Source organism: Anser cygnoides, chromosome 4 (genome assembly GCF_040182565.1).
Source record: "Anser cygnoides isolate HZ-2024a breed goose chromosome 4, Taihu_goose_T2T_genome, whole genome shotgun sequence".
Classification (NCBI taxonomy): domain Eukaryota; kingdom Metazoa; phylum Chordata; class Aves; order Anseriformes; family Anatidae; genus Anser; species Anser cygnoides.
This window is the reverse complement of record NC_089876.1, coordinates 31,606,607-31,623,235: the sequence shown is the minus strand read 5'-3', so window position 1 is coordinate 31,623,235 and position 16,629 is coordinate 31,606,607. Positions and strand designations below refer to the sequence as shown.

Here is a 16,629-nt window from a genome sequence, read left to right as displayed (position 1 = left end):
ACTGACAGTCTCACTTCAGTCTCTGGGAAAAACATGGAACATGTCCTCTTGGGATACGTTTCTGGGCACACGAGGGAGAAAAACATGTCTGGGAACAGTCAGCACTGGATTTGCCAAGGGTGAGTCATGCCCAATCCACCTGATTGCTTTTTGTGATAAATTGACTGGACTTATGGATGAGGGGCACCAGTGAACAACATTTAGCTGACTTCAGCCAGGATTCTGCCACTGTCTCACAATATTACTGTATTCAAGTTAGCGCGTTACCACCTGGATGGGTGAAAAAACCATTTGAACAACTGGGCTCAAGGGTCAGTGTTAATTAGACATACTCTACCTGGAGGCCAGTAATAGATGGAGTACTGCAGAAGTCCACCTTAGGGTCCGATCCTGTGCTTCTCTGACACATCTCCTGGCAACGCATATGAGCCAAAACTGTTGTTTGCTTTGTGTCAATATACAGTCAAATCCGGAGGCCTTTTCTCTGGGCCTGATCCTCAGTGGACACAAACTACAGTGATTCACTCATTTCCACAATATATAGCCAAGATTCACTATATTTTAGTACCATGCTTAAAAGACTGGCAGTGTTGTGCATGTGTGTTTTTTTTTTCCCCCCCTGAGAATCAACTGCTATTCCTTCACTGATTTAAGCTGCAATGATTTTCATCAAGTAAGCTTTTGACCTAGGAAGGGCAACAACTGTCAATAAGTTCTTCAATTTAACACCTCCACTCTGCTCTCAGCTTTTCAGCTGCCTGCAGAACTGATCCCAGTTATGCCTGAAGAGAAGAAACTCAGAGGAATGGAGCACCTTAACTTGTCTGTCAATCTGGGTCCACCCGGCTAACAGGCATGCTGATCGGCTCTTCACATTTTCTATTGATAGAGGCTCATCCATAGAAGCTCATTCAAAAGGCTAAGAAGGGTTAAAGAATGCTTTGGGCCTTGATGTTGATGCAACAGCAGTAAAAATGATTTGTGCAGAATGAGATCTAGTCTGAACTTGGTGCAGAAACACTACGTATTTTGCATTTTTAATGAAGATGACTAAATGTGGTGTTAATTTCTTATTTTTCTCCCTCCCCCTTTTCTTCTGTCTTGGTTTGCCAAACGTAGCAGCTCAATGGCATAATCATCAAAGCAACAGAGTGGAATAAAAGCTTACCTGCCTTTCCTGTGTTTATAAAAACAAGGCAAACATTTCAGTATGATATACTGACAGGCTCCAAATCTCAAAACACTGTCCAACTTCCTAAATCACTTCTTCTGGAATATCCAAATAAACTCATCTGCCTTTCTGCACAGAACACAAATCATTCTGGTACAAATGTACAGATCAGGTCTTAGTCAGTCTGGAGGGCAGGTCTCTACACAAAACAGCTGTAGGGGCATGAAAAGCTACAAAACATGCAGGCAGACAAAAAGAATAGCCATCACCACATGGGACAAATTCTACACACACACTGGTGTGATTATGAAGTGACTCCATCCTATCCAGCATGGTCACTCTAGATTTCCATCTGTGGAGCTGAGATAGCCATTTGGACAGCTACAGATAATCTAGTACTATTTTTTTCTTACCCTGCTCCCCAGTCAGAAGAAACTGGGAAGACGTGAAGGGGTCAAATAATGCTGCTCCAGAAGTAGGCACCGAACGCCAGCTGGTGCGTGTAAGCTTGTGTCTACAGATGCACTTGCAGACAGACATCTGAGGCAGAATCAAGTTGAAACTGTGAAATGCTGGCTATGCATAAGACAGCCTGACTTCCTTTTTCTTCCCTTTAGTAATTACAGAAGTTACTTGCCTTACAGTTGGGCAGGACTAGCCTTTCCGAGCTGATCACCCACGTGTGCTTGTTCTACCTATGGTACTACAGAAAGGGAGGGTCAGTGCATGCTTCTCATTTGCTCTCTCCTGCATTGCTGAGGACTACAGCAGGTTATCTACATGTGTCAATCAGCCTTCTGAGCTACAGCTCCGTTCCACTGTGCAGATCCTGCTCCTTCCCTGCTGGGCCTTGGCAGCTCTTTACTACCACAGCTCTGATCTGATCCACCATGGAGACTCCGGTGTGCACTTCATACATGTTACTGTACAGTAGCTGAACTTGTAAGCAACCTAGCCTATTTATTCCTTAGCCCCAGGCACCTAGTAGACCTCAATCTTAATTAACTTTATTTAAATGATGAGCAACTTTTGTGCCACTGTCAGAGCCAACCTCACCATCCCCCAGCAGCCCCTTTCAAAAGTGCTATTTAAAACCTCCACCAAAAACGTCCAGGTTCCCACTTTTTCAGAGCTTGCCATATAATGCACATACCTGGTAACTTCACAGTTATTTGTTCCCTCCACACAAGCATTCGGAAGTCCCGGGGAAGAGGAAACCACAAATACTCTTTCTGGGGGAAATGAAATAATTACATATTTGCATAACAAAGTGATATTAGCAAAATCTGTTCAGCATGTGAAGGCCAATCCCACACTTGTGTTTATTAGTTGCTTGGCTTTCAGGCTTCCCAGAATTTACTTACAAAAGCAATTTCCACTGCTGTGGCTCCTACATCCACTTCTCCTCGCTGTCATCTGGTGAATAGCCCCTGCAGCTTCACCTCAGCTTGCTCACACCAGCCCTCTGCACCATCTGTTTGCTTCTTTCAGGTGGGCTCCTGCCACCACATCCGTGGGTTAGTGACACCAGCTTTGCTCCCAGCAGCATGTGTCCAACCCCCCTAAGCCAGTCCCACTCTTACTAGACCCATAAGGTCTGACTAAGGTGCTCCCTCTGTGCCCCAAAAGCCATCACTCTACAGCAGCCTTGTCTCTTTTCACTGGATTTGGTCCATGACCCAGTCAGCAGACTCCACCGCTGTCAGCTCTGATGGACTCACTGATCCCAAGCCAAATCATTCCCCTGCATCCCCTATACACACGTTTCCATGTGCAATGCCATAAAGTTCATAACCAGCACAGGAGAACACTAAACAGCACATCAGCAAGCCGTGTTTGGAACTGCACTACACTGACTGCAAAATGACAAACTGTCTCTCCTCTTTCTTTAACTGGGGAACAACGTGGTGCTCTCTCCCATTACACCTCCTAGCTCTTGGTCTTAGAGATGCGTACAAAAAAAATCATCTTTCTCTAGGCAGTGTTGTTGGGAGAAACTTTAACCAAACCACTCCTGCGTACAGCCATTACATATATCCATTTTGCTTGCTTTTTTATGCTCTCTAGGCTGGGTGTTTGCTCAGGTGGCCAGCATCAGCCTTCCCGTTGGAGGTGCCTTCCCGGCATAATTTCTTCTCTAGGGCCCAGAGATCACATGTTTCTCTCATCACAGAGAACTTCTGCTGTGGGATCTATAATAACTCTGCTTGGAGTCGAGCTGAAATAAAACATGCCTCAAGCGAACAATAGCCAAATAACAAGAATGATGTTTTTTCTTCTTGTAAAGAGCATGTACTGCACACAGGGCTAATCTGCATGGCTTCAGTACATTCAGCACCTGTGTTTTTGTTTTCTTTGCAGTGGGAACAGTGGCTTGGCCTGCACTGCTTGTCCCTGCCTGCCTCGCAGAGAATTGCCCAAAGGTTTTATTCATTTTTAATCTGACTTCTTTTCTGTATGTGGGGAGTTGGAGTTAATGGAGGATTTTCCCCTACAACTTCTTTCGCTGATGGCCAAAAGGAGAACATCTAACAAACAAGTTGTATGCTCCCTGGAGATCTTGTTGTTCTTTACATGAGATAGGGGTCAGCTACTGAGATGGTACTGGCATCATCTGTTTCCTTCTTTCAGCTGTGAAGAGACAACTGGATTGGCAAGGCTGCAGCTGGAATCACGAATTTCAGAGTTCAGGCAGTGCCGCTGCATTTTCAGATACCTTATTAAAAACCCATAAAATTTAAGTGTGGGGCTTAACTACCTGCATTGCTTGGGTTCCTCATACAGCTGGCCTTCCAAGAAACCACTTTTGGTCTGAGAATGAAAAGCTGCTGAGGCCTCACCAGACTTTCATTTAATGTAATACAAGACATTTCCAACTATGTCAAAGCATCCTGTTGTTATAGTTTAAGAGCAACAAACTTCAGATTTTGGTTTAAAAGGACATTTCAAAGCACTGTATTTAATACTAAATAATAGCCCTTCCTGTGATTCTGTTTGTAGCTCAGGATGGAGCTGTTCATCACCAATCTCTATTTTTTAGCTTCACTTTAATATCCAAAATAACAACAACAAAAATATTCCGAACCTGCAAGGAAGACCAAAGATCCATGCTCCACATAAAAAGAACAAGACTACAATTTTGGCAGGGGAGTTAAAGCAATATAAAAGAATCCAAAACATATACAGGCTAATAGTATCTGTTGTCCATTAACTCATTTATGCAGTTTAAACACGCTTGAAAAAAAACACACATTGGTATAAAGCCCTGAGTTCAGCGGGTCCTTTGCAAGGATGCACTTTCTCATCGATGCCTAAAATCATTTATCTTATGGCAGCGTGCCCACTCTGTTCCTGCAGTAAATGTCATGATCAGCAATGATACAGGGTTTCTTTTCAGAACAGAATACAGAAATTTCTAGTCCCCTTGCATTTATAGCAGGCAATAATTTCAGGCTGGACAGTTTGTATTTGTTTCTGCTGAAGAGTCACAGAGCATAGGAGCATATTCAGGGAGCTTTCATGTGGTTGTCAGTCCTTGGAAAGATTTTCTCTTGATTACCATGTGTTTGGCATGTCCACCTCGCAATGTGTCTACCCAAAGCTGAACAGTGACAAGATGCTGGGAAAACCACCACTGTCATTTTAGGGAAACTGCACTTAGTTGGTTTTAGGCACTATTCTGTTTGTCTAAGGAAACGAACCTTTTCTTTAAAAACACAAGCCAGACTACAGAAGTGTTTGGGGACAGATTTTCACTTACAGCAGAGGCTAGATTCAGTCCTTCAGACTGGCAAAGGACTATGACATGTAATTCATGAGCTTTCATTTGCGATAATGCTCTGGGGTCCTGTGTTTTGAACATCAGAAGAGACAGGACACCAGGAGATCAGCTCACAAGCAAGGATGGCTGAGAAGAAATCTAATGAGCTAACTGAGCAGTCAGTAATTCTGTAAGCCCAATGAGTACTATTCCTTTGTATCAGACATTATAGTTTACCTTTTGTTTCAAATGAGGTTTATCACTCCAGTCAGAAATTGCATGAAATTACAATTCCAAAGCATCAATTGCAAAAGATGAGGCTTCATATACCTTTACAGCCTTTCAGTTACCCATCTTTAAGGATATACAGTCCACCGGTATATTCACTGGCCTCAAAACACATAAAGCTCACTTGGTCATAATTCCCTTCCTTTTTCCTACAGATGTACACAGCACTCTATTAGACTCCTGGTTCTTCAACAGGATCAACACTATTTATCAACGAGATAAAAACAAAGGAAGTTTAATACATGGAAACAACTTCTAAAGTTGAAAATTTTCTTTTGTTACGTTTTACTTCACTAATTCTTTCCCCTTTTTTAATATTACTACTATTATGACACGGAGATAATGCTCCAGGGACCACTTTCCAACTTAGGTTTTTAAAAATCATGTTGAAAACTGATTAGATTGGGGAAAAATAATGGCAGTTCATTTGTTGAGAAGAATGAAAAATGTAATTTTCTACCAATTGTCCCCTCTACCAACCTTTGGAATGAGCATTTCTTCCTCTCCAGTGTTCAAGAAAGGCAAAAACTAATATTTTCAGAACGACTCAGGCTCTCTGATTTAGTCTCGCAAAAAACAGATCCCAAATTCTAAGCTGTGCTATCAAGGCAATTTTGCTTTAATGCTACGAAAATATTCTATAAGTCAATCTCTAGCCCATCCCTTGAGCTGCCTCAAGATACAGGGGCTGCAAATCAAGACTGAGGCAACCACAAAGCCTAGTTTTCCGATGTGATGCAAGGAATGACGGAAATCTTTGCTTGGTACTGTTAAATGAAGAAAACACCTAGAAGCACCAAGGTCAGAAGTCTGCCCTAACAGAGCATGGTATTCCCTCTACAGACATACGTCTCCCACACACGGTCCTCCACAAAATCAGAGTTACCCAAGTCGTGGGCTTTTTGTCTTTCCGTCACCAGCCCTGCGAAGAGACACAATTTGTCTTTGCTTGTTTGCCCTCCGAGCAGCCTTTTCCTTTGGTATACTTCCAGCGCCTCTGATGTGAAGGGCTGCAGTGGGTGCCCGCCGCGGGCAGGGAACCTCCTCCCGCTGGCATCTGCTGCGTCTACACTAGGGGGCTCTGCTGACCCGGCGATGGAGGCAGAGGCCGAGGCCCCGTGGTGGAGGCGAGGCCTAAAACGTTGAGTAGCCTCGCCATGATCCCGGAGCTTCGTGTGCAACCCGGCTGCTGTTCAGGGACGAGCACGCCAACCTCCAGCCTGTCAGGGTGCTACGGGACGGAGCGCTCTGTGTAAAAGCAAGACGTTACAGTAAAAGATTTTATTATATTTGGGAAATGGCAGAAGTTCATAACATTGAAAGTTTTATGGGAAAGAAAACAAGGCTTCTAAGTCTCTCCCAAATTATTGCAGCTTTGAAGTAACAACTTTCACTTTGTAATTGTTGGAACACTCCCTTTCCTTGCAGTAAAGGGATCTTTAATGCGCCAACTGCTAAGACCAAGGCTCTCAGCCTTTTCGAAAGGGAACATGCTTGTGATGAGGCTGGTAGATAAACCCCACCCTATGGTAAGCCTAGCAGCATTGCTACCATCTTTTTTTCTTGTCTGGTTCCCTCCCTTGTCCTTTTCACAAATTCAAAGTGCTAAGGCCAGCAAAGATCATGAAAATCATCCAGTCCTTCAAACAACAAGGTCCAGGGAATTTTATCCAGAGGCTGCCTTTCTGCCTTTGTTTCCTCTGCTTTCACCTCCACATCCTTCTTTTCTCTGTAATTATTTCTTTTGTTTCCTGCAAGTTCTTTCTGCCACTGAGCTTTGTGCCATTTTCCAGTAAGCAGACAGCTACGTTGGTGGTTCTACCAGCTGGGTCATGTAAGTATGGGCAACGTACCCAAGTGCCCTGGGAAGGTAAGAGAGTCCCTTGGGCCATTGCACTGCTGCCTGAACTTCTGGCATGCTGGTACTAGAACAGCAGCAATAGCAGAAATGGATGAAAAGTGGCCTTCAAGGAGCCACTCATCAAAGTGCTGCAGATTTCTTTATATTTACCAGTCTAGTGGAGTGATTTCCCTCCACTACCATGTGAATGACTTGGTCCATATTTAATGGTGTTAGCTGCTCAACACAAGTCCAGGTCTCCCTGAAAAAGGGACTCCCAGGAGGAATTTAAAATACCTCATTGTTGGGGAACTACAGGACAGTAGCTTCTTCTTTACTCCAGACAAGAATGCAGCACCTCCGTCTGTCCTGGTCACCCTGCAGCCTCAGTAGTAGTGGGAACATTGGCTCCAAACCTATCTTCCCTCTAGGTGATTTTGCAATTCACACACCCCATTGGACTTCACAGAGGGCAAAGCAAGGGGGCCAGATACATGGACTATACAGCAGTGTGGAGTCTTCTTTCCATGTTACTTCCCTTGAGCTAGGCAAAAAACAGCTCTAAACCAGCACAAAAATTCCCTTTCTTCCCCTAAACACAAGGTAAAGGTCTTTGTTTTTTTTTTTTTAAACTGTTTATTTTTCTTCCAAATGACTTTAAAGTAGCTAAAGGAATCATTGGGAGGAAAGGGGACCTTAGGGTCCTCTTCCGATGATATGGTCGTAGATAACCACATGGAAACAGAGATCTGTTTTAACAGGTGTCCGTGTTGTGTTGTCTCCTGGGTAGACCTGAAACAGAGAATATTACAGATAGGCAGTCAGAAGAGTCAAGGCATGTTTCTGTCATTTCATCAGTCTGCTTGTTCCCTTGGAACATAAAGTTCAATAAATGCAACTAGGCTTGAGGATGGGGATTTCTCAATAGAAATTGATGTTCAGGTGCTAGGCAGTCTTATTTCTCTCTCTTGCACTGGCTTGCATAAGAAACAGCGTGGCCAGCAGGGCTAGGGAAGTGATTGCCCCCCTGTACTCGGCTCTGGTGAGGCCGCACCTCGAGTACTGTGTTCAGTTTTGGGCCCCTCACTACAAGAAGGACATGGAGGTGCTCGAGCGAGTCCAGAGAAGGGCAATGAAGCTGGTGAAGGGTCTGGAAAACAAGTCTTACAAGGAGCAGCTGAGGGAGCTGGGGTTGTTCAGCCTGGAGAAGAGGAGGCTCAGGGGTGACCTTATCGCTCTCTACAGGTACCTTAAAGGAGGCTGTAGCGAGGTGGGGGTTGGTCTATTCTCCCACATGCCTGGTGACAGGACGAGGGGGAATGGGCTAAAGTTGCACCAGGGGAGGTTTAGGTTGGATATTAGGAAGAACTTCTTTACTGAAAGGGTTGTTATGCGTTGGAGTGGGCTGCCCAGGGAAGTGGTTGAGTCTCCATCCCTGGAGGTCTTTAAGAGACGTTTAGATGTAGAGCTTAGTGATATGGTTTAGTGGAGGACTTGTTAGTGTTAGGTCAGAGGTTGGACTAGATGGTCTTGGAGGTCTCTTCCAACCTAGATGATTCTGTGAAAGAGAGTAATAAAGTTCTTTTAGCTAAGTGCAAGTAGGAACAACTGGACCATCATCTATCTGGTCAAAGAGAAAGTCCAGTTGCAAAGATCAAGCAGCTGGCACTAAGTCTGGTCAAGCTGAAACCAGCACAAGAGAAAAGTCCTACTCATTTCAGTTTGGCCTGCACTTTGTCAAAAGCTTTGTCTGCTTGAGTGAGTGCTAAAGAAAAGCCAAAACCAGATGGATCTCTAGGGTAGTCACAGGTTCGTGCCATGCAACCTGTGGGGAACACAATTGCTTCCTAGCGTGGCTGTTGGCATGTGAGGATCTTTCACGTAGACAGTCAAGAGCTGCTTATTTGTTACAGATGTTCTGCAGCTGCAGGAAGTTAGATTGGTGGCCCACTTTCAATGCAACCAAACACATTTTTAGGTATGCATTTTTGAATTTCTAACAAACCGATGCACTTATTCTGAAATGCATATAATTTGATATTTTGTACTGTTACTATTCATACGCGACCATCTTTCATGGGAAGCACATCAAAGAAACCATCATGCTAGATCTGTTCTGCACAAACCCAAACAAATTATTGCCCAACTTAGTTCATGTTGGTTTTAAGAGTAACCAAATCCTGGGTGTGTTTGTCACATTCAATCTATAGTCCAAAAACTTCAGTTGTAAAGTTTAAAGAAGTGGAGTTAGCACCAAATGAACACAGTCGGTTTCTTACAGAAGGAAGCTGTCTATAGTGGTATTACCCATTCAGCTCTCAACAGAAAAGATACAAGTACACGTCATGATTTAATCAGCTTTCACCTATGGCTGAGAAAGGGATGTCTGGGTATGACTTCAGCATGTGAGAGCATTTGCTTTGTTTGTATTCAACTGTGATAGTCTCAATCTGCTACAAGAACAAAATAAATGGGACCACTTTCCTCAGGACTTCCCAAATCTTTTGTATTAAGGAAGAAGAGTAATGATAGTTCATACTGGGAATTCTGCTGGTTTCCGTTCACCTCTGCGAAAGTGCTGGGGTGCAAGATGGCCAATGCTTCAGATGGAGGAACTGATTCTGCTTTCTGGATTTGCTGGTATTCAGTGGGCCCTGCCAGGATTTGGGATATTACAGGTGCTGCAAGCTGCAGCTTTTGTTTCAAAGCAGCTCCATATTTATTTACTTTTACCCACCTGCAGGCATGCTTCATAACAGAGGTTTGATTTTTAAGAGGAGGTGAATATAGGGACCACCAGCCCCAGTTTGCTTTGCCAACGTTTTAACAGCTTTTCCTTTCAGATAGAGGCATGTGTGATCCTCTGAGTAAAACACAGTGTCTTCCCACACCAGATGTACCTGCTGATATAATTCCATGCTCCAGTCCTCACATCTTCCAACCAGTCCTACTTTTCCTCCTCTGTCTGCTCACTTTCCCAATGTTTCCCCCTCTGTAACACTTCCAGGCAAGGCACTTAATAGAACACAGCCCCAATGTGCAACCTGCCCTGGCAGTGATGGCAATAGTTTCTAGTTCTGGTTGGAAGAAAGGCCAAGGAAATGGAGAAGGTAGAAGAGAAACCCAGCTTTGAAGACATTTCGCTTGTATCAGTCGATTCAACTTCTGGTTTCTTTTACAAGGAAAAGGCCTAGACATACTCAGTCGTAAACACGGTAAGTGAAGGTTATCCTTACAGGGACCAAAGCAGCTGTGTTAACAAGGGAATAGCATGTCTGGGTAAGCCTGAAATATTAGCTGCATATTGATAAAGACACTATTTGCAATCAGACTCAACAGTTTAGCAGTCAAACTCCATTGCATAAAGGAAATTCAGAATATTACAAAAAAAGACATTTACCTCAGGATTCACATTTATTATTTTCCCATCCCTTTTGTTCTTGAAGAGTAGTCCACAGGCACTTTCTGCAATCACTTTGTAATTTGGGCTGGGCTTTGAAGAGACAACATTTTTATTCCAGTTGTAAAAGCTGTGAAAATGTGAAATAGAAATGCTGTACTTCTAAGGAATGTCATTCTTCCAGCTTAAAGGGCAGATTCTGACCTCCTCATTCACGTTGAGTAGTTTCTGACTCCACAACAGCCCCTCTGAATGCCAAACATTCACTGAGGAGTGCAGGTCTACTGAATATTAGAAAACCTGTCCAAATGTTGCCCTATGTATCTGATCTCTGGCAAACCAAAACTGAGGCCACTAGCTGTCTCCTCATCTATTCAGTACTAGTGTTACTAAAAGATTCAGCACCCGGGATATAACTAGCGGGAAGTGGTAGTGCTTGAGAACTACTACTGTGACGGAAACAGCTCTAGAGACCACCTGAAAGTGCTTCCCGGACCACCACAGATCTGCAAACCAGATGTGGGAACCGACAGTTTCCCCTTTGGATCTCGCTGTAACTGTCTTTCTGCCTTACTGTTTTTCTTTCTCTTGTTTTTAATGTAATTCTGGTAGTCAAGTTTGTGGATGTCTCCTCATGGGCCAGATACGGTAGGATGAGCTGACCTTCAGTTCCCCAGGGAAAATCCCTGCTCCCCGAAGAGCTGTGGGCATCAGTCTGTGATTGATTCCAGAGCAAATCACTCCATCAAAAGGACTGGGTCACTAGTTTCTGACATGTCCAGTGCTAAACACAGAGTAGGAAGGAAACATCAGCTCACTATGTCAGATACAAAATGGACACGAAATGACTTCAGCAGCTAATCAGCCTTAGTTCTAGGTTGGAGGTGCTGGAAGTCCACAAGACTTCTCACAGTTCTGGGTGTTGACTTCTCCAAATTTTTATCTCCTGGCCTCAGCCCTTTTGAGTTTTGTACTTGGCACACACCCAACTAACAGGCTGATATTCACACAATCATTGCTATTGCTTATTTATATGTAATTTTTTAAAATTTCAGATGTAACTGCAGATTGCATGATGTGATGATGCTGCTACTCATCCCTCACTGAGATACTCATTTGATCACTGAAACGGCACATTACATTTCCGCTACTGGTCAGACACGCATATCTTTCACAAAAGGAGGTGGAGATGGGAATAAGTCAGGAAGTCACTCTGGGTATAGGGAGGATTCGAGAAACTTGGAATATTCAGTGCCTTTTATTCTAGTGCCTTCTGCGAGGATATTCCATTCCAGCTAGAGAGAGCTTTAAAAGTGCCTTGAATTCTTCCTCACTCTGAAAGACTGTAAAAAGGTAGGCCTCGCTGTTACATATAATACCGAGCCTTTTTACATCCTGAATACCTCTGGTAGAAACAGACCAATGTACAATGACACAGAGAGGAATTTACAGCACCCTTGTGGAATTCATCCTGGCATCAGTGAAGTCAGGGGTTGATTTGCCACTGAAGTCAATGGCCCTGGATTACAGCCAGGTAACGTAAAATGGACTTAGAGGTGTGCTCAGCACAAAGCTATGTCCTTGAGGCAGTAGGTTAATGCAAGTAGGATCCACCCTCTGGAACTCTGTGCAGACTAACACTTGGATGTCTGCAAAAAATGAGCAAAAGGTGGGTGGACATAATTCGTGTTCAGCTTAGTGGTAATAACTGTTTTGCTTTAACACAGTAGTTGGTCAAATTAGTTCATTCTCTATAGAATTATTTTATGTTCTCGAGTCCCCACGTTAAGCAGTTAGATTTTTTCACTGTGTAAATCTAAGATTATGGAAAGAATTATATACAAATTATTTGCGCAAATTCTTTTCACTCTCTACTCAGTTACATCATTTCATCCATGCATCTTTCCTGTCTCCCCTGGGACACAACTCTGTTAACAAGACCAATTGCACAAATAGAGATTGTTCTGCTGGAAAACCACTACCAGATTAGGAAGGATTTGCTCTACATTAGCTAAGGAGGTGGGGGGAAATGTCTCTCTGCAAAGACTTCCCCACAGTCATTAAAATGAAATTAAACGTCTGAAGGAGGAAACAGTCAATTAGCTACCAGATAATAACTTCCTGCATTTTGCCAAGTTTCTAACACTACTCCTACAATACTTCCACATTCAAGTCACTGGGAACTTTGGATGTCCAGTGAAGACAAGATCAGGGCTCAGACAGGCTGTATGCTGGGGAATAAATGTCTAACACAAGCAGTTTTGTTGGGGACTCCTGCGCAATGACAAATTAGTTTCTGTCACATGCTTAGATGCTCGAGAGGAACCCACAGGCCACCGGCAAAATGAGGTGAAACCCTCAGAACTCTGTACTGATGAGTAAGAGAATGGGGCAATGCCCTGCGCAACTCTCCGGTGCCCTTCCCACACATGCGCATGTGGGAGTGCTGCACCCTGCACTGCCTGGCATTCCCGTGTCCTCTAAAACAAAGAGCAACAGATAACCTGGAGGCTGCTGCTATGAGGACGACTTTGGAGGTGTCTGGCCACAGAAAGGAATTTCCCCCTGCATTCCTTTACTCAGGTTTTTCACTGAGAACTGACGCAAGTGATGACATCAAGATTCAAGTAATCCTTGCACCCAGCTTCAGCTGGCAAGATGTTAAGGGCTACTGCTGCTAGAGGGCAGCATTACAGTAAGGTCAAAGCAATACATGAAAGATGGAAATGCGTCTAGCCAGGAGATCAGAAGAATTTTGATCAGAGGAACAAGGGATTGGAGAAGGCTTCTCTGGAGCAGCCTCTCCCCTGCCAGTTAATGTTATGGTGAAACTTGGTCGTCGGACTCAATGCATTCTACCAGGAGGATGTTGATATAAAAGGAGAGTGGAAATAGGGAGCTAGGCAATCTCATCTCATCCTTATTTCTTTCTATAGAATAAATTCTAAAACAAACTTCGGTAGGAAGCCCTATTTATGAGTTGCTATAATCCCAATCTAACCAAACTGATTTTATTAGCAGAACTACATGGGGCTTTAAATATTTAAATTATCCTCAGATGAAAACATGGTATCAGATGAACAGGTTCAAAAGCCAAAGACAAAATTTGCAGTGTGCATTTTTTCTATTACTATTTTGTTTGATTTCCATGTGTTTTGGAACAAATGTAGCAGTTCTCAGCACGGCACTTTAGCATGTGGAGTACATTTTTTTTTTTTAAACAATGACTTGTTGGTGCAGTGGTATAGAACAAGTAGCACACTGTTTGGGAATACAGACAAATATGCAAGCCTTGTTTTTTTTTTTTTTTTTTTTTTTCATTCATTAGCTAATTTCTGGTCTGAGCAGATTTTCGTTCTGCAGACAGGCAAATGCCCTCCCAAAACACAAGAATATGAATACAGGTTTTTGTATCCTTAAAGTTATCCTTTGGGTACCAAGATGGCAGCACATCAAACCACATGGTGCTTACACAATGTCTTTCATCCAAAAATCTCTGGGTCCTTCTGTAAACACGCATTAAACCACTTGACATTCTTGCGAGATGTAAAGCAGGCTTTATTACAGCTCATCAGTGGCTGGGGGAGCCAGGGCACAGCAAACAGCGAAGATTTTTCCCTGGGACACGTGTGCTGAAGGCAAAGCGGTGAAGAACCCCAGCTGCCAGCCCTAGCCAGGAGATGGGATGCTTTGGTGGGAGTCCTGCGGCTGCTCACATTCAGGGAGCTGCCCAACTGTTTTGCCACAGCCAAATCCCAGGCAAGAAAAGGTCCCCTTTTTCTCCCCTTAGTCTGTAGTGGGAAACCAGCTGTGATGGAGAAAGGACTTACATAGCCTTATTGTAGGGGTGGAAGTACAATGCTTGGTGCATCAGGCCTGGACAGACTGGAGAGGGTTTTAGACACAGAACAGACCAAGGGTTGCCAATCACCATCTGACCAAAAGAAAAGAAGGTGTGTGTCTCCAGGGTAAGTGCTTTGTTGTCCCAGCTTAGTATTTACTATTTAAATCAGCAAAATCAGGGAGCGAGAACATAGTGCAAAGGTGTTTATGTCTGTGTTGGCCCACCTTTGATCCCATGGGGTTAAGTTATACTACCCAGCTCTTTCTTCCCCTCAGGATAAGGATTGGTTCCTTGTTTCAGTTCTCTTCCCACCCACACATACACTAAGATAAAACCATTCCCTATAGCAGACTGGGACTTCAGTCAAAAACTAATTATAAACAATGATGGCTCAACAGCTTTTTTCAGTTTGTGGTTCTATGAATTTGCGATGCAAACTATCTGGCTCCAGACCCCCTCCTGGTAATTTACAGACCAGCTCTCTGTAGTTGGGCAGCAGCAGAAGGCTGCAGACAAGGGTGATAGGGGGATGCAGGACAACAAAGAAGAGCAGAAATGGAAATAAAACAAGGCAGCAACTCCTTTACCCTGATATCCTCCTCCTTTATGCCCTCCAGAAGGAGTGCACTGCTAATCTTCCCAGTAAGGCTGAAAACTGGCATCCTGCGTGGTGCCAAACACGACAACCCCTGTTTATGCTACTGGCACAGGGGGTAATGGGGTCCTCTGCCTCTAATCTGTGACAGGCTTCCCAGCTCAGAACTGCCATGCCAGAAAGAATCCTTTTGGCCTTGCCTTTAGCCGTGCAGTTCCCTGCATCTCATTACCAACCTTGGCAAACAGCCACATCAGCACTGGGGGCAGCAGATATCTTGGTTCCAGGCACGGGCACTGTGCCAGCCAGCGCTGACCTAGCAGAGGTGCAGCTTCTGGACAGCTCCTGCAGCAGCACTCTGCGGCCAGCACCAGCACCTTCTCCACGCAGGTCCCAAGCATGGCCTCACCTTCCAACCTCTCCCAGGCAGCAGCAGCAACCCTGTAATCCCACTCAGCAGAGGTCAGCAGCTCACCCGGCGTGTTCAACCAGCACAGGGCAACAGCCAGTGCACCCCTGCGAGTCACTGTGATCACATCTACTCCACGGCAAGGAAGCTTATGAATAGCAAGAGTTTGAAAATGTCTGACAGAGCTTGACTCCCCTTTTTTACTGCATGGCGTAAAAAACATGATTTCTTTCCTTATCCTGACCTGATGCCATGAAACCAGTGCTGTGAGGACATGCAGCCAGCCAAGCACTCTGCACAGGAGACCCTGCCACGTGAGCAATGATGAACACTATGCACAGTGAGTACGAGGAGGTTTCCATGGGGCACCGAAACTGGCTTTAGGGCTGCTTTCATTCAACGCTGTCAGTGGTATGCTGGAGCAGCTTTGAGATCACAAGGCTTCAGAGCTCCTCTTGGCCCTGTAACCCCTAGATCCTACCCGCTTCTCCTGATAAGCCATCTGGCTGCTCCACCTCCCATATGGGATCTGCCCCTAAAACTGCTTAATTTTCCCTGCATAAAGGGTGGGGGGATGGAGTGTAATATGCAAGACAATGAGCACCTGCAGCTTCCACTGACCCGATTTGCAAGAACTGCCTGCTCAGCAGCCTGTCAGTTGTCTCTGATGAGCTGATGGGCATACCATGAAGAGCAATGGACTGAAGGGAAGTGGAGATAAATGCAAGGTGGATACTAAGAGGTGTACACTGTTGGCAAGATTCACTGAACTATAAAACTGCTTTGCCCTGGAAACGTACACCCAGGCTGGACTAGAGCATAATACAAATCTTGATCCTATGAGTTATGCTGGATGCAGTTCAGAGTTGCACAGAAAGAGGCAATTCAAAGCTGTGCCATTGGAGACTGGCAGGTAAAGAGCTCACAAAAGCATTGGGCAAAAGGATTCTAGAACAGAAACCCCTCCAAAGTCATGAGTTTTCTTGACTTGAAACAACTGAGGCCCTGTATGAGACGATTCTGCAACAAGCAGGCTAAATCCACTTCCCTACAAAAAAGGCAGACACTTTTGAGGAGGGAGAAAAGAGGGAGAAAGGCCTTTCAAACACTTTTGACTGGCAAAACAACTCAACTAAGATGGCACATTATCATATATGCCAAGGCCATACATGATTGCTGCAATAGCCAAGAGGGGGAATGCAGCAGGCAAGAGACCAATCCTTTGGCCTAACTTTGGACGCTCTATGTCAGATGCTTTCCTCCTGAGCGCAGCTCTTATCAAAGTGCTAAATAAGGGTGCATTTAGAGCTTTATCATGGCTT

The 16,629-nt window shown here is 44.4% G+C and overlaps 1 protein-coding gene across 2 annotated transcripts in view; it reads right to left on the bottom strand.

Moving 5' to 3' along the window:
• Positions 1 to 6,497: 6,497 nt before the first annotated feature.
• The window catches only part of CFAP299 (cilia and flagella associated protein 299), a 213,428-nt gene continuing 203,296 nt past the window's right edge, over positions 6,498 to 16,629 (bottom strand). The window contains exons 5-6 of one of the 2 annotated variants that reach the window (XM_048074431.2): positions 10,460 to 10,589; positions 7,660 to 7,851 (exon numbers count right to left, since the gene is read on the bottom strand). In XM_048074431.2, coding sequence (XP_047930388.1) covers positions 7,756 to 7,851; positions 10,460 to 10,589 — 226 coding nt within the window. In that variant the 3' untranslated portion in view covers positions 7,660 to 7,755. Of the gene's footprint in view, positions 7,852 to 10,459; positions 10,590 to 16,629 lie in introns of both variants that reach the window. The other variant, XM_066995948.1, reaches the window with a different exon arrangement.